The 19,360-nt window shown below is 43.8% G+C and overlaps 2 protein-coding genes across 2 annotated transcripts in view; one reads left to right on the forward strand and one right to left on the reverse strand.

Moving 5' to 3' along the window:
* The window catches only part of LOC311098628 (SPRY domain-containing SOCS box protein 4-like), a gene marked incomplete at its 5' end in the record, with an annotated part of 63,457 nt that overhangs the window by 2,097 nt on the left and 42,000 nt on the right, over positions 1-19,360 (reverse strand). The window lies entirely within an intron of this gene.
* Positions 1,067-17,708, forward strand: LOC311098812 (GTPase IMAP family member 7; the record flags this gene model as incomplete). Its single annotated transcript, XM_084139384.1, has 2 exons — positions 1,067-1,115; positions 16,843-17,708. 2 exons carry the CDS (start codon positions 1,067-1,069, stop codon positions 17,706-17,708), a joined length of 915 nt encoding a protein of 304 aa, XP_083995510.1.

Consider the following 19,360-nt stretch of genomic DNA (forward strand, 5'->3'; position numbering starts at 1 on the left):
GCATGCAAGCAATGTTGTAATCCACCTCCTCTCCCTACAACTTTCCAGCTGACGCTCCCATCTATCACATTTAGTGCCTGCTCCTTTTCACAAGGCCTTATAAATTACACCCACAGCCCGGTTGCTAGAATGATATTATCGCCTCCCATCTGCCTAGACCCGTTTCCCCATTAAGACCCCAAGCCGTGACCCATATATCTACAGTACAAAGGTGTCACTCCTACAACCTTAGAACTTGGGCTGCATCCCAATACCCTTTAGGTTTCTTTACTAGCCTCCTTTCCCTCTGGACTACTAGTATGTGAAAAGAATGGATGTTATCATACTGATTGGGTGAAGAAGAGGAGACAAGGACAGGTAGCTATTCCATAATGAAAACAAATATTTGTTGACATTCTATTAGTGAAGTGGAGCCACCTTTGGATAAACTAATTACAAATGCCAATCTAAAAAGGGACAGTGTTAATTTTCACGGTTCTGTTTGGCTCGTCTCCTGCAGGACTTGTTGAAAGGTATTTTTGCTAGTGAATTATGAGTCATTTTCATGTAGGGCTGCCAACTTGGACTCAAATCAAAAATCGGGGAGATTGAATGAGTTGATTAACATCGATTACATTCCATTTATTAATTTCAGTCAGGCATTGAAAAAAGATACTGTATTAGCTTTACTGCTCATATTCGAGTTTTAGACTCATTCCTTGGGGACTCTACGCTGAACCGGAAGGGTTGGCAATGGTAACACTACTTTCGTTGTGCATTGTAGTGTTTTGGGACAGCAACCTTGTTATCTAACTAACGGAAATTACATGTTCTATTTCACCCTTGCCGTTAGCTCATACCGCTCTGTGATTGGCCCATTGGCTCATATTAAAAACTTTTGACATCACACGGTTGGGTGGATGGATGGGAGGGGTGGGGGACATGTCCCTGCATGTTCTATTTCACCCTTGCCGTGAGCTCGTTAGCTTATACTGCTCTCTAATTGGCCCATTAGCGCATATTCAAAACCTTTGATTGGCTTAATTACATCACACGGTTGGGTGGCTGGTTGGGAGGGCTGGCGGGCATGTCCCTGCCCAAGACCTCTGTGACCCTTGCCATCAGTGCCAGTGGAGGTTCGCCCAGGGATAGAGGATGGTGGGAAATGGGGCGCGAAGATGGACAGCACCAAAGATATGGATGCTTATGTCTCTGCCCTAACAATGGGAATTATTATCCACAGAGCGGATTGGTTGTTGACATCAACCGCCTGTATTCAATGGAGTTTGAGATTATCTGCTAGCCTATGCAGACCGTCTCGAATTTCAACAGAGACAACTCCGATATAAAGTGTTTTTTCTCAAATATGCCGGGATGTCACGTGCATCACACTTATAAGTACCCTCGTAACAACATAAGAATTACGAAACTTCTATTAGATCAAATAAGCCTCACGTATCAAAATAGCTATTCATGTTTGTCTTGGCTAAAATCGACACTCTCTCATTGCCCCCCATACAAAAACTCCTCACCTGCTTAATAATTAAAATAACTGCTTAACGTGGACAGATTTTGGGCAGAGATCGGGCTCACGCTTCCCCTCTCTCTTTCTCTCTGGTACCACTCATCCAGATGGAGAGAGAGAGTGTGTTGTCTATCGCAGTGATGCCCCCTGTAAGGTGACATGCCACGTGCTGTTGCCTGAGGGATGCAACGCCACAGTCGTGCTACACTTTGACGGTGTCGTGCTACAGTACAGCTTTGACAAAGAAACCAGAAACGTAAATGTTGGCCACTGAAATACATTTGTGAAACAGTGAGTACAATTCAGACCAATACCCATAATTGCTAACCCATTGGTCTTATCCATAAGCCACAAAAGGGAGAAAACGCTTTGAAACTAACAAACAAAATGGTGTCTTGCCTATTTCACAAGGTCTTGCCTCAGAGTTCCCTGAAGTTACTCAAATCGAGGGAAATGGCAGTTACAACATTGCCATAACCTTTTCTAACATTAGACCTGAAGAGTTATGGCATCATTGGAGGAGTCTGACATGTCGACACAGCCAGCATCTCACCCTGCTGTCCTTCTGTAGGAAAACACTCATTATCACCAACCTCCCACCTGTTCTCCTACCTGCACCGCTGAGCTCAAGGTTAACTCCACACGTTAGAGACCTGTCTATCTCAGATGATACACCACGCGCTCACAAAGTCATCTAAACATGGTAATTAATCAATACACACTCCCACACACACACACACACACACACACTTATCTCATTAGACAGAGACGCGTCACACACAAATTACACAATACATTCCATGTACAGCCATGTAGTAGAGAGCGCTGTGCAGAGGTTGCGATTCTTAACAGTTGCATATTGTGACAGGAACACTATGTATTGTAAGAAGAGTGTTCCTGTCACAATATGCAACTGTTAAGAATCGCAACCTCTGCACAGCGCTCTCTACTACATGGCTATTAGGAGTGGGGCACTTATCAAATAATACTAAGCAAAAGCATTACATTATAGAGGGGGAGACTCACTGGGTTCAACAGACAGTATTATTCTAGTGAATAGAGGATACACGCTATGAATTACAATGGGTGAGTAAAGCACTAGGTTATACAAGGTAGCACACACACACCGCAGGGAGTGTTGAGAATAGAATTCCGTGTGGCAAGCTGAATGTGCTTGTGAAAGTGCACCTGAAAGTACAAACACACAAAGCAATGTTTTCAGTGAGCTAGCTTCGAGAAAAAGATAGACACAAACACTTGAGTCGACACTACTAGAAAGCCCTTTTCAAGGAACACTGAGGCACTTTCTAAAACCTGCGTAAGTCTACACAGTATATCAGTAGTCAAAAACACTGGCCATAAAAAGATAGTGTGTGCAGGCTTTTGCTCAAGCGCAGCACTAACACACAGATTCAGCTAAACAAGGTCTTAAATCATTACGTGATTGGCAAAATCTGGTGTTTTAGTGGTGGGTTGGAACAAAGCTGCTCGATACTGTTCTCAGGGTAACCTTGCAGAGTGAATCCATCTTCCAGTGGTACAGTAGACCTACCATTTGTCAAGACCCCTCTGACTAGCCAATGGGAGGCTACTCTGTCATGCTGGCACTAAGGGCACACAGACAGCGTCTTCTCTTCCCTCTGCCAAATCCTAAAAGCATTTCAGACGCACTGCACCACAGTGTGGGCAAGACTAAGCATTTACACTTGCCAAAAAACAAGGCGGCCAAACAATGAATTTCTATTTTTGTTTTAGGATCTGTTCAGTTCTCGGTGTCCTTGATTTGCCTTTTTGCTCCTATTGTCTTTCATGCTGTATTTCCTTCTGAAAATGGACCAATGAAAATGCTTTGTACATCAGGATCTATATATCCCTACATGTTCCAGATGTGTCCCTGTCCTTTCAGGTGTACAATATACCTCCTTACAGTTATCACATACATAGTGCTTGCTGTATGGTTTAAGCCCTGGTGTTATCGAAAGCGTGAAGTGTCCCCCCACATAGCAGAGGCCAGATAAACATGCTACTGTACCCTAGAGCCTCCATGCCAGTATGCTTCTGCTTTAGCCAATTTGTCATCATCATGCGAAGGCAGCAGAGCACAACTCTAGTCTATGAGGGTCACAGTCCTGCTGGTTTTCATTTCTCCCTGGAACTTAATTGATCAATTAAGGTTTATGACTGGCTAGAGAGTCTACTGACTTATAAATCCTGTATAAAGGAAAAGGTCAAAAACCGGAAGACACTTCGGCCTTCGAGGACTGTCCGGAGCCGTGCATCGCTGTTCTACAGTCAACAATGAAGCATTGTTAAAGAAAGAGAGCGTCTTCAGCAAGGTATTGAGGCTAAATGTCCTCTGGAGTAAAGTCTGCCAAACTCTCAAATACTCCTGGCAGACAGTTCAGAGAGAGTGCAGACCTATAGACACCACTCCATTTGTTTGAGGGATGCGCACATTCCTGCGTCTGACAAGTCGTAGCATGCTCCGTCTTCATCTATGACATCCACTGTTCAGCCCATTAGCTGGGGGAAAATAATAATTTGTTCTTCTGCAGAGAAAAAATACCTACTTGGGGGAGGGGAAGGATTGGGTTTTTCTGGTTCATCGTTATGATTATTGCTCAAGCAATTTCTGGAGCCTGGTTGACAAGCTGAGGGACTGAACATATCAAAGGGGCCAGTTTCTTAGCAAATCCAATTAATTTGAGCACGCTCAAAAGCTCTTTAGTGCTCAGTAGCAGGGGGACTTTTCTACAGCAGCGCCGGTCTCAGGAGCTTAGAGAATGCGGAGAGTCACCAGTAGAACTGAGAGTCACCAATCTCTCTTTAAGGAGCACTGGATGGTTCTCGAACAGCTCTGATGGAATGATGACAGCCAGCTTCACCCTAAACAGCTCGGTAGAAGGTTACAACAAAAAATTAAAAATTAAAAGGCAGATGTTCTAAACTAGGAGGTTCGGATCAATCAATATATTTCTTAGAACTCCCTAAGCTTGTCTGCTGATGACTTGAACATGAATGAAAAGGGGACCAGTAAGTTATAGAAGCCCTCACAAGAAGTCATGCCTCAGTGGATCCCACTGGGAATGTAATCAGAGTGATCCAGTCCTGAGTGATTAGTGCAACTAGTAGTCTTTGATCAAGGAAAGGATGGGTCATGGAGTGCATCAAGAGGCGAGACACATCAGACAGATCAGGACATATTAAGTGGCAGGAAGTGGGAATACAGCACCAGTGCTGGGGGATTCACAGCTCAACCAACCACCATTAGATAAAACAGTTTAGAAAGCTGCATGTTGCAGTATGTTGTAGCAATTAGCTACAGATTTGCCAACCCTTCGTCATAAGATGCATGAAAACACATCAATATATTGTCACTTGGTTTCACGGATGACAAATGACATGAAAATATCCAGTCATTACACATCACTAGTCATTAACTATTCATTTGGCCCGGTATGATGATGGCATCAATTACCACCACAATTACTATACATAAGTACCCAAGATGTGGTGACTCACAAAGCCATTATTTGAACATAGCGGCAGCAGCATCTATTAATGCTAGCTGATAAGCTAATGAGGCGAGTCAGGTTAAGCAGCTAACTCGTTTATCAGGCCAGGCCAGGTCTACTGTAGTGAGAGGGGAGCCACATCTGATGGAGCGCTATATGACATGACACCCCTTAATGACATCTAATAGACAGTAGTTCACAGTCAATTTATTGTCAGTCCCTCAAAGGCAGCCGGGGCAAAGTGCTGACGCAGAATCCTCTATTACAGTACTCCCAACAGTATACATTTTCATTGTGGTCCCGGAGAAGTTGAATGAGGTGCAACAACAAAAATGTGTACTGTTGGGGTAATCGAGGAGCTGGGAAACACTGTATTAGAGGATGCTGTGTGAGCACTTTGTCCTGGCTGTCTTTGAAGGGACTGACAATAAATCCACTGTGAAATACTGCTCTAATATGATGGATTTAAAGACTTAAGAGGAAGATTTGAGAGAGAACAGGTAGGGGAAAAGCAAGATGGACATTTGATCGATATAAAGATAAATTATAAATATGAAAGCACTGTGGGGGGGGGGGGGGGGGGGTAGAGAGAGGGAGAGACGGGTAGGAAGGTAGAGACCCATACACAGGAGGTTTTCTACTGTGATTTGTGTGCATTACGGGTGTATTTGCGTTGAACAATCTGTCAGAAAGCCGGAAAGATACCAGAAGATCCCACGCAGTATGAAACCCAATCCTTCTCAAGGGAATAGAATCGCCTCACAGTGTTTGCGTCACATGATTTCCCAAGCATCCAACAGCGTCCAATTCAACGCGTCCAATTGTATGCCTTTCATTCGATTCCATGCCTTTTGCGTTCAATGCACATTCATATACACTGCAGCTACAGGATGATGATAACAATTGGCCGCATCGGAGTTGTTCAATGATTGCTTTTTTACATTGCAATTACTGGAGTCGATCAACCACCTCTGGGTCTAATTCAGCTGGATCACCACCTTGGAGGCAGTTTGTTATGGATTGAATGTCTCCTTGACTTCCACTGTTTCTGAAGCTGCCTGGGAATGTGAACAAGTGGAAAAGATTGATGAAAACACGAACAGACATGTCAACACTGATATGTAAACACAGACAGACATGTAGACAGTGATATGTAAACACAGACATACATGTAGACAGTGATATGTAAACACAGACAGACATGTAGACAGTGATATGTAAACACAGACAGACATGTAGACAGTGATATGTAAACACAGACAGACATGAAGACAGTGATATGTAAACACAGACAGATGTAGACAGTGATATGTAAACACAGACAGATGTAGACCGTGATATGTAAACAAAGACAGATGTAGACAGTGATATGTAAACACAGACAGATGTAGACAGTGATATATAAACACAGACAGATGTAGACGTAAAACTGACTATCCTACCGATCCTTGACTTCGGCAATGTCATTTACAAAATAGCTCAGCTGGTAGAGCACGGCGCTTGTAACGCCAAGGTAGTGGGTTCGATCCCCGGGACCACCCATACACAAAAATTTATGCACGCATGACTGTAAGTCGCTTTGAATAAAAGCGTCTGCTAAATGGCATATTATATTATTCTACTCAGCAAATTGGATGTAGTCTATCACAGTGCCATCCGTTTTGTTATCAAAGCCCCATATACTACCCACCACTGTGACCTGTACGCTCTTGTTGGCTGGTCCTCACTACATATTCGTCGCCAAACCCACTGGCTCCAGGTCATTTATAAATCACTGCTAGGCAAATCCCCGCCTTATCTAAGCTCATTGGTCACCATAGCAACACCCACCTGTAGTATGCGCTCCAGCAGGTATATCTCACTGGTCATCCCCAAAGCCAACACCTCCTTTGGCCGCCATTCCTTCCAGTTCTCTGCTGCCAATGACTGGAACGAATTGCAAAAATCTCTGAAGCTGGAGACTCTTATCTCCCTCACTAACTTTAAGCATCAGTTGTCAGAGCACCTTACCGATCACTGCACCTGTACACAGCCCATCTGAAATTAGCCCACCCAACTACCTCATCCCCATATTGTTATTTATTTTGCTAATTTGCACCCCAGTATCTCTATTTGCACATCATCTCTTGCACATCTATCATTCCAGTGTTAATACTAATTGTAATTATTTTACACTCTGGCCTATTTATTGCCTTACCTCCATAACTTGCTACATTTGAACACACTGTATATATATTTTCTGTTGTATTTTTGACTTTATGTTTTGTTTTACCCCATATGTAACTCTGTGTTGTTGTTTTTATCGCACTGCTTTGCTTTATCTTGGCCAGGTCGCAGTTGTAAATGAGAACTTGTTCTCAACTGGCTTCTTACCTGGTTAAATAAAGGTGAAATAAATAAATAAATAAAGTAGACAGTGATATGTAAATACAGACAGACATGTAGACAGTGATATGTAAATACAGACAGACATGTAGACAGTGATATGTAAATACAGACAGACATGTAGACAGTGATATGTAAATACAGACAGACATGTAGACAGTGATATGTAAATACAGACAGACATGTAGACAGTGATATGTAAACACAAACAGACATGTAGACAGTGATATGTAAACACAAACAGACATGTAGACAGTGATATGTAAATACAGACAGACATGTAGACAGTGATATGTAAATACAGACAGACATGTAGACAGTGATATGTAAACACAAACAGACATGTAGACAGTGATATGTAAATACAGACAGACATGTAGACAGTGATATGTAAATACAGACAGACATGTAGACAGTGATATGTAAACACAAACAGACATGTAGACAGTGATATGTAAACACAAACAGACATGTAGACAGTGATATGTAAATACAGACAGACATGTAGACAGTGATATGTAAACACAAACAGACATGTAGACAGTGATATGTAAACACAAACAGACCTGTAGACAGTGATATGTAAACACAAACAGACATGTAGACAGTGACATGTAAACACGAACAGACCTGTAGACAGTGATATGTAAACACAAACACACATGTAGACACTGACATGTAAACACAAACATACATGTAGACACTTGCGAATACACACACGCGCAAATAAACTGTACACACGCACGCACTGCCACTCACACCCATTACCACAGGAGCAAATTACTTGCCGAGTTAATATTTGACCAGCTTCCCACTGGCATATTTACAGAGGCAAGCTGACTCTTTGAGGCTCTCAAGGACAAATGAGACTGATCCCCACTGTGGATAGAAAGGCTCTCCTCTGATCCCTGTACATCACAGTAGTAGCTACAGTGTATGTGAGAGAGGAACGGCTGGGTCTGATTACAGGTTTAACAGGACCAAGGCACTTTCCATTGGCCAGGAATACAGTAGCAGTCTACTGCAGTTTGATAGTAGAGTACAGTACCAGCAACAGCTTTCACATGCTCATTTAATGGCTAATGTTTCCTGCAGACCCCGAAGGAAATCCCCATATAGTAGTGTTAGCATTATGTTAACGAACAATTAGGGAAACTTGCATACGTGTGTGTGTAGTACGTTTTAATGTCTGCATACGTGCAGAACAGTGTCAATGTGTGTGGGTGTTTGTCGAGACAGATAATCCTCTTTCCTCGGCACTGTACAATACAGCAGCCAGAGCTAATGAGCTCTCACAAGCAACAGCTACCAATGCAGGTCTCTCTCCAACGGGAGCCATACAAAACACAGACGCATCCAGTAAATAGTTAGACATCCAATAAGGATTATGACACAAACAAAGGTTATGGAATTGTAGCAGCCATGGGTAGCCACGTTAACCGTCATGTTAGCAGGCTGCCCACTTGACTTTGTTAATATACACTGAGTGTACAAAACATCAGGAACACCTTTCCATGACAGACTGACCAGGTGAATCCAGCTGAAAGCTATGATCCCTTATTGATGTCACTTGTTAAATCAACTTCAAATCAGTGTAGATGAAGGGGAGGAGACAGGATAATTTTTAAGCCTGAAGACAATTGAGACATGGATTGTGTATGGGTGCCATTCAGAGGGTGAATGGGCAAGACAAAATATTTAAGTGCCTTTGAACAGGGTATGGTAGTATGTGCAAGGCCCACCGGTTTGTGTCAAGAACTGTAATGCTGCTGGGTTTTCTGTGTGTATCAAGAATGGCCCACCACCCAAAGGACATCCAGCCAACTTGACACAACTGTGGGAAGCATTGGAGTCAACATGGGCCAGCATCCCTGTGGAATGCTTTCGACACCTTGTAGAGTCCATGCCCCAACAAATTGAGGCTGCTCTGACGGCAAAAGGAGGTGCAACTCAATATTAGGAAGGTGTTCTTAAAGTTTTGTACACTCAGTGTACACTTACAAGCATTTCCCTACACCCGCAATAACATCTGCTAAGCACATGTATGTGACCAATAAAATTGTATTTGATAAAAAGGCAGAGGGATGTGTATTCAAGCTACTCCAAGATTACACAAAGTGATTACACTAGTGATGGAATTTGGAATCCATTTTTGTTTATTCGTTTGTGCTACTATCAATAGCAAACACCTAGTTTGCCCCAAAATAACAAAAACTAATGAGGAGAGAACAGTCGTAAACACACAAGCTCACACACCAACCTACACTCCGCCCACACTACACACCCATAATTGTCCTCAATAAAACAAATTGACGGCCGACGACATCTCAGAACACATTACTTCCTCCTATGCCAACAACACGAGACCGGGGAACCAATGTCATCCACAACACCAGCTTCCTGCGCTGTGATAACCTGCCCAGTACCACTCAGAGGACAGAACAGGGTAGGGCTGGTGAGAGGGGTAATATAAACAAACCCTCGTTGGCCGCAGCTTTTTATATACAGTGAGGGAAAAAAGTATTTGATCCCCTGCTGATTTTGTACGTTTGCCCACTGACAAAGAAATGATCAGTCTATAACTTTAATGGTAGGTTTATTTGAACAGTGAGAGACAGAATAACAACAAAAAAATCCAGAAAAACGCATGTAAAAAATGTTATAAATTGATTTGCATTTTAATGAGGGAAATAAGTATTTAACCCCCTCTCAATCAGAAAGATTTCTGGCTCCCAGCTGTCTTTTATACAGGTAACGAGCTGAGATTAGGAGCACACTCTTAAAGGGAGTGCTCCTAATCTCAGCTTGTTACCTGTATAAAAGACACCTGTCCACAGAAGCAATCAATCAATCAGATTCCAAACTCTCCACCATGGCCAAGACCAAAGAGCTCTCCAAGGATGTCAGGGACAAGATTGTAGTCCTACACAAGGCTGGAATGGGCTACAAGACCATCGCCAAGCAGCTTGGTGAGAAGGTGACAACAGTTGGTGCGATTATTCGCAAATGGAAGAAACACAAAAAATAACTGTCAATCTCCCTCGGCCTGGGGCTCCATGCAAATCTTACCTCGTGGAGTTGCAATGATCATGAGGAATCATCAGCCCAGAACTACACAGGAGGATCTTGTCAATGATCTCAAGGCAGCTGGGACCATAGTCACCAAGAAAATAATTGGTAACACACTACGCCGTGAAGGACTGAAATCCTGCAGCGCCCACACAGTCCCCCTGCTCAAGAAAGCACATATACAGGCCCGTCTGAAGTTTGCCAATGAACATCTGAATGATTCAGAGGAGAACTGGGTGAAAGTATTGTGGTCAGATGAGACCAAAATCGAGCTCTTTGGCATCAACTCAACTCGCCGTGTTTGGAGGAGGAGGAATGCTGCCTATGACCCCAAGAACACCATCCCTACCGTCAAACATGGAGGTGGAAACATTATGCTTTGGGGATGTTTTTCTGCCAAGGGGACAGGACAACTTCACCGCATCAAAGGGACGATGGACAGGGCCATGTACCGTCAAATCTTGGGTGAGAATCTCCTTCCCTCAGCCAGGGCATGGAAAATGGGTCGTGGATGGGTACTCCAGCATGACAATGACCCAAAACACACGGCCAAGGCAACAAAGGAGTGGCTCAAGCAGAAGCACATTAAGGTCCTGGAGTGGCCTAGCCAGTCTCCAGACCTTAATCCCATAGAAAATCTGTGGAGGGAGCTGAAGGTTCGAGTTGCCAAACGTCAGCCTCGAAACCTTAATGACTTGGAGAAGATCTGCAAAGAGGAGTGGGACAAAATCCCTCATGAGATGTGTGCAAACCTGGTGGCCAACCTCTGATTGCCAACAAGGGTTTTGACACCAAGTACTAAGTCATGTTTTGCAGAGGGGTCAAATACTTATTTCCCTCATTAAAATGCAAATCTATTTATACGATTTTTGACATGCGTTTTTCTGGATTTTTTTGTTTGCACTGTTCAAATAAACCTACCATTAAAATAAAAAACTATAGACTGATCATGTCTGTCAGTGGGAAAACGTACAAAATCAGCAGGGGATCAAATACTTTTTTCCCCTCACTGTACTACAGTAAATCTCTGTTAACAGTTACAGTGTCCTGTGGGAGAAATTAGGTCGTTGGTTCTCTAAAAAGGCAGCCTGTCCCTGAGATGCCCTTCACCAAGCAGGGCTGAAGTAGCCTGGTCCAAGATCAGTTTGTGCTAGTGTCTTGCCATTGGCGTTACATTGACCATCTGAGACCGGGCTAGGGCTGAAGTGGGCATATATCTTATTCCATCCGATTATTGATCCGTTTTATATTTCAGGATTTTATTTATTCTAGATATTTATTCTAGGTTGAATGATTTAGAATGCTAACGATGTCTGACAGGTGCTATGAAGTATTGTTATCATCATTAGGCAGGCTTGAAGGGGTGAGGGGCTTAAAGCAGTGGTTTGATAGGGAATTAAATCATTTCACAAAAACACTTGTCGAGACAAAAGAAACTGACTGACTGTTGATGAAAGAGAGAGCGTGAGTGAGGGTGAGAGAGGGACAGAGAGAGAGAAAAACTGTCGATGGGAAAGATGGAGAGGGGAAAATGGGGGCACCAGATGTGAAAACGAACCGGATCAGAGTCTGGGTCACTATGTTCAGGAGATTACAACAGCTCTCCCAACATCACTCTCTCCTTCCCTCCTCCTCCCTCTCTCATGGTCTCCCTGATATGCACTCTCTCGCTCAAAAATAAAACGTGTGACGGAAACGTGTATGCAGGAGTCCGTTTTATTGATGGTGAACTGTACAGGGGCTGAGATTCCCAGCACTGCAAGCAGAGGCACCATGTTGTGTGTGTGTGTGTGTGTGTGTGTGTGTGTGTGTGTGTGTGTGTGTGTGTGTGTGTGCGCGCGCGTGACCTATCCACCCCCTACCACCTTGAGTCCTCATTACCAGAGAACACACTGACTGCGCTGTTTCTGACCGAACAGAGAGGAGTGGATAATGCACATTTATTTCCAGCAGGTTCAAGGAAAGTTGTCTAAATGAGGAAGCGAGGGCCTCCCATGGGTAGAGGTAAAGCAGAGGATAGGACAAACACACACATGAAACACACACGCCGATGAAAGCAAGCGACTGAGGTCAGAGAGGAAAATACTGTCTGATCATCTTCAGGCTTTGCTCAGGGGTAGTGTGTGTGTAGTGTGTAGTGTGTATAGTGTGTGTGTGTGCAGTGTATGTGTGCAGTGTGTGTGTAGTGTGTGTGTGCAGTGTGTGTGTAGTGTGTATAGTGTGTGTGTGTGCAGTGTATGTGTGCAGTGTGTGTGTAGTGTGTGTGTGCAGTGTGTGTGTAGTGTGTGTGCAGTGTGTGTGTAGTGTGTGTGTGTGCAGTGTGTGTGTAGTGTGTGTAGTGTGTGTGTGCAGTGTGTGTGTGCAGTGTGTGTGTAGTGTGTGTGTGTCTAGTGTGTGTGTGTACTGTGTGTAATGTGTGTGTGAGCAAGCGTGCGTGAGAGAGAGAGGAAAAAGAAAGAGAGAGAGGAGGGAAAAAGAGAGAACAAGAGAATGAGCTAGAGAGATGGAGACGTGTAATTTTACACAAGGGTACAATTCCGTTTTTCCTCCTATTCCTATTCTGCCTGGGTAGGAAACCTATTGACCTGCCAAGGTCAGAATCCTTGACTTCAGACCAGGACAAACCTACTGCAGATATGAAGAGGAGAAGAGGGGGGGGGGGGGGGGGGGCATGCAGCCAGAGAGAACCACACACACACACACACACAAACACACAGAGAGAAACACATACACTATATATACAAAAGTATGTGGACACCCTTCAAATTAGTGGATTTGGCTATTTCAGCCGCACCAGTTGCTGACAGGTGTATAAAATCGAGCACACAGCCATGCAATCTCCATAGGAAAAAACATTGGCAGTAGAATGGCCTTACTGAAGAGCTCAGTGACTTTCAACGTGGCACCATCATAAGATGCCACCTTTCCAACAAGTCAGTTTGTCAGATTTCTGACCTGCTAGAGCTGCCCTGGTCAACTGTAAGTGCTGTTATTGTAAAGTGGAAACGTCTAGGAGCAACAACGGCTCAGCCGCGAAGTGGTAGGCCACACAAGCTCGCAGAACGGGACCGCCGAGTGCTGAAGCGCGTAAAAATTGTCTGTCCTCGGTTGCAACTCTCACTAACTGTCTCTGGAAGCAACGTCAGCACAATAACTGTTTGTCGGGAGCTTCATGAAATGGGTTTCCATGGCCGAGCAGCCGCACACAAGCCTAAGAAAAACATACGCAATGCCAAGCATCGGCTGGAGTGGTGTAAAGCTCTCCGCCAGTGTAAACGCGTTCTCGCTCTGTTTTTCATGGTCCAGGATAGGTCCCTTTGTTCCAGTGAAGGGAAATCTTAATGCTACAGCATACAATGACATTCTAGACGATTCGGTGCTTCCAACTTTGTGGCAACAGTTTGGGGAAGGACCTTTCCTGTTTCAGCATGACAATGCCACCGTGCACAAAGCGAGGTCCATATAGAAATGGTTTGTCGAGATCGGTGTGGAAGAACTTGACTGGCCTGCACAAAGCCCTGACCTCAACCCCATCAAACACCTTTGGGATGAATTGGAACGCCGACTGCGAGCCAGGCCTAATCGCCCAACACCAGTGCCCGACCTCACTAATGCTCTTGTGGCTGAATGGAAGCAAGTCCCCGCAGCAATGTTCCAACGTCTAGTGGAAAGCCTTCCCAGAAGAGTGGAGACTGTTATAGCAGCAAAGGGGGGACCAACTCCATATTAATACCCATGATTTTGGAATGAGATGTTCGACTTTTGGTCATGTAATGTATATAGTTCCTAGCAGTAGACAAAGTCATCTCACAGACAGATTATGGAAAGAACCCAGAAAGAGGGCATGAAAGCACACACACACTGATACTGTTCTCCTCCTCTCCTCTCTTTCCCTTCATCATTCATCCCTCTATCCATCCCTCCTTTTCTCTAGCTCTACATCCCTCCTTTCATCCCTCCTTCTCTATGCCACCCATCTTCATCTCTTCTCTATCCTTACTCTCAAACATATAGCACATCCTTCCAACCTAACAAGAGGAATATGAGTCAGTGTGATTGAGATGTCCCACAGCCAATGAGACTGAACACGCACGCACGCACGCACGCACGCACACACACACACACTTCCTCATCATGTGTGCCGTTCTCCAGTGATTCACACAGAAAAGCTGAATTAAGGCTCTATAGATGAGAAACTGGGAAAACTGTGTGTGTGTGTGTGTGTGTGTGTGTGTGTGTGTGTGTGTGTGTGCGTGTGTGTGATAGTCACAAGGAAGTACAGTTGGATCTAGGAGATCATTTTGAAACCAGAGAGAGAGGGATACGACAGAAAAATAGAGGTGTGAACACTCAAACAGTAATGACTTGTTTAAAACATGCTGAGTGTGAAAGCCTGTAGTCTAAACACAGACAGAGGGGGGATCTGGAAGACAAATTGTGTATAGTCTAAACTCAGAGGGGGTAGTACATACACACACACACACACAGACTTCTGCGGTAATGGGGGCTGTAAAAGGTGCAAGGGTGTGTGTGTGGAGTGTAAACAGAGTGGAACATGAGGCTGGAATGTAGAGCCAGGGCACCTGCATGAGGGCAAGGAGCAGTATAAGCTACTGTCACAACAAGGAAATCAACTACCTGTCAGGTGGATGTCAGGTACACAGTAGTAAAACAATACTACCTCTCACTAAATAGTGTGTGTGTGTATGTGTGTGTGTGTGTTTGCTTTCACTTCTATATCCTTGCAGCTACACTATAACAGACATATAGAACATACTTCTATGACTATAGATAGTAACACTATCACACTGGTGGCAATAAGATTCATATCACCTGCCACACACACACACAGAGTGAATTCAAATTAGAGTTTGCATAAAGAAATCTGCCCCCAGTGCCCCACAGGCTGAAAGATAGTGAGCACATGCAGATAAATGACTGAGGAGGATGATAGACAGAGATGTTGGCCAGGTCGCAGTTGTAAATGAGAACTTGTTCTCAACTGGCTTACCTGGTTAAATAAATGTGAAATAAATAAAAATAAAAAATAAAAGAGGAGGAAGGGATGGGAAAAGAGGAGGAATGAGAAGAGGAGGAAATGGGAGAGAAGGGCAGCAACAGGGTGTTTTAAGGTAAGAGTTTTCACACTAAACCTATTTTTAACAACAAGAAAATGGGTGTGCACAGTCCATGTAAAACATTGCCAAATTCCACTTGGTCAATCATTTTCTTACCCAGGTATTTTATCATAGCGAAGTTACTCAATAAAACTTGAGTCAAATGCAGGGAATATACTCATTCTCCCACGGTAAACAACTCCGTCGCACATTGTAGCACGTCGACTGCAACGCTGGCCCTACAGTAAAACTTGATTCAACATTAACCACAATGAAAGAGTTGCCTCATAAAATGACAAAAATAACTTGGAACATAATCTAAGAACTCTTAAAATAAACAATCCTTTAATGTGTGTTACATAACTAGAACGGTATTGCCTGACAGTAACCATAAAAAAAGTTTGATAGTAGAAACATATTACTTCTCAAGGCTGTCAAGTCAGCAATAAACTATTATTGTAATACAAAGGGGAGGGGCTTGTCCGTTATATCAATAGGGAGCCTAACATTCTACGCTTGAGACAAACACTCAAAACTAACTTGCACTTGTTTCGTTAAGAAATACCTGACTGCATAGGTTCGGAAGTGAATTAGCGAAAGCTTATTTGCCAACTAACGCTAATTAATACTTTTATGGAGCAGTGGGTTCGCTGTGAAACGGACTACTACATTTGCCATTGTGACCTGCAGCCTGCTGAGCCACCTTAACAATGGGGAGCTGGAGATCGCCTGAAAATGGTGGCAAGTGCACTTCACAGGGTAGATGTAAGTAGATATAAGTGCAGGTAGCATTTAGGCGAAAATATGTTTCTGAATGACTATCAATTTTACGTTTCATCATTGCAATATTTCATATACGAAGTACAAATGGAAGAGCTCAATCAAGTTCTATGTTAGGAGATGCTAGATGGAGGTAGATTAAATATAATTTTCGTAGAGAAGGCGTGTAGTGCATTGTGTAGAAAATGTAGGAAACTTTCAGAACTTTGAGAGTCTAGCAAGGTCACCTCTACTGAACATTTTTATGCCAAATTGACAAGCAGTAGAACTTCTCTCTTTCAACGAGTAGCACAGAGCAACATTGGTAGATGTTTTTTACTGGATAGTTGTCTGACAGCCTGCCTGTCGCTCTCATTAACGTCTCCTCACCGTCTCCTCCATCTCTCTCTATCTCACTCCTCTCTCTCTCTGACTCTGGCACTAAACAGATACGAGTTCCTATCTAACAATCTCCCTCTCTCCTCTCTCCCAGCTGACACAGACACCTCTGACCTGCGCCTTCTCCTGGTGGGACCTAAACGCACAGGCAAGAGCTCCAGTGGCAACACCATACTTGGACGTAAAGCCTTCGACACCAGAGGGGGCGGGCCAAGCACTGCGGCCAGTGGCACCGCGGCCGGTCGTAACGCCACCGTGATTGACGCCCAGGGCTGGGGCTTCTCAGAAGACTCCGTCCCCAAGGAGGAGAAGATAGAGCTGCTAAGAGCCCTGTTGTTGTGTGGCCCTGGTCCCCACATTGTCCTCCTGGTGATTCCCCTACTGGACTTCACTGAGGTGGAGAGGCAAGCAGTGGAGAGGCGCATGGAGGTCATGACCTCTAGTGTGTGGAGGCACACCATGGTGCTCTTCACTTTCGGTGACCAACTGAAGAAGGGGAGTGGGCGAAGCCTGGAGCAGCATATTCAATCTGGGGGCCTGGCACTGCAGTGGCTGATGAAAAAGTGCAGGTACAGGTGCCACGTGTTGGATAACAAGAAGGAGGGAGAGTGGGAGGGAAAGGAGGAAAGGGGTCAGGTGGGCGCATTGGTGAGCAGGGTGAAGGACATGTTGCAGGAGAATGGGGGATGGCACTTCTCCCTTCACATGTATCACAGGCTGGAGGAAGAGTGGAGCCAGAGAGAGCAGGACCTGAGGGAGAAGATGGAGGGAGAGAGGGAGATGAAGATTGAGCAGGAGAGGGTGAGAGAGACTGTGAAAGAGAGGCAGGGCCAGAAGGAGTGGGAGAATGACTCAGAGAGAGAGAGGGATGAGCGGTTAGTGGTTAAAATGGTGACACCATATGAGCCTGGGAGAGGACAGAGATGGGCCTTCTGCACCATTAGACGCCACCTAGCCTAATTAGACTTCTCCATATATTGACATTGCTCTAGCAGCAATTAGCCACGACTGTTGAATAAGGACTGTTGAACTCATTCCAAGTATCAGGAAGGCTATGTGGAAATGACTTATATACACAAAAAAAATGGGGAATTTGATGCTCCCTGACTATCCAGCTTTCATTTTGGTGATTCTTAGCAACCTGGAAAGAGTGAAGGGACTGTTTAAATTTAGAGCCAATATAATTTCTACACAGTTTCGATTTGGTTTTAGTCATTTCAGAGGTTGTTCTTCCCTCGAAAAATTAAAATAATAATTTTTGTTTTGTTTTACACGGGCCGCATTGGGCTCCAGATCAGGCCTGCAGGCCTTGAGTTTGACATGTGATATATACCAAACATGTGCTGTCTGTTTTGCCATGTACAGTATTTACATTAATATTTTAGTCATTTAGGGCCGAGAGACCAGAGGTGGCAGAACGGAGGGCTCGGGTTGGGGTCTGGTCGGGATTAACCAATGTCCACCAACTTGCCAGGATGTTTTTCTATTTGTGTAACTATAATTTTATGTACTATTTATATGAAATGACAAATGAAAAATGATCGAAATACACTACTGATATAGTTTATTACATGATGTCTAGCTTGCTTAGTTCATTTCATGGGCTTACAAACCAATTACTCATGTATTCATAATATGTGTTTTTGATATGTCTCCAACCTAATAGACCTATTAATGCATAATAAATGAACACATGTTTCCATTTGAAGTCCCTTATGTTCCTGAAAGCCATTGTTCCTGCTCGAGTCCATTGTTAGTGGCTCTTTTAGCACCTGGTCTTTGTCCCTAGCTACTGTGGGATTGGAAACCATGATGAAATTGCTACAAAAGAGCTTCCAGGTTCACAACTTGTTTAATAGACGCTTTAGGCGCATCACATCAACACCTGAGTTATAGTACATGTAGCATAAGTCACTAAGTCAATAAGCCCACAAGCTAGAGACCTAAAAAGGTCACCAAAATGAGCAGCAAAGAGCTTTGGGGTTTCACACAGGTGGTAACATTTGGTGTCAGATGTGGGATCCAGAATAAGCCTTCACTAATTGCTACGTTCCTGGGAACCAAACAAACTTAAAATGTAGAAAACCTACAGGTAAAAATACAGTAACCTAAGCTTCCCACACAGAAATGTATTTGAGAACAAGTGAGATGCACTTTCTAGACTTTGTGGACTGATTTCAATGCTATGGGGAACTGGAGCTTTTAGCTCGAGGTTTAAGCCTTTGGCACAGCCAATTGCAATGTCATAGAAGGTCTTGGGGGCTGCAATGTCATAGAACGTCTTGGGGGCTGCAATGTCATAGAACGTCTTGGGGGCAAGATATGAAGTATCAATAGAGCAATAAATATTGCCCAACCGACACAGCCATTATTAATTTTGTAGCTCTTTCCACAGTAAGGTTTTAAAGAAATAAGTGTGAATAGTTTGATATAATGTCTGGGTAGTTGAATCTCAGAGGGTGGTGACATCTGCTGTGTGCAAAGTAAGGTAACAGCATTCTGTTTCATTTTTATAATCCATTTTACCCAACCCTATGACATATCTTATATAATGTTTTGTGGCTTATATGTTATACAATATTAGTTGGCATAATTCAAACCATGGAACCATA

Source organism: Coregonus lavaretus (assembly GCF_964263955.1).
Source record: "Coregonus lavaretus genome assembly, chromosome: 23".
Classification (NCBI taxonomy): domain Eukaryota; kingdom Metazoa; phylum Chordata; class Actinopteri; order Salmoniformes; family Salmonidae; genus Coregonus; species Coregonus lavaretus.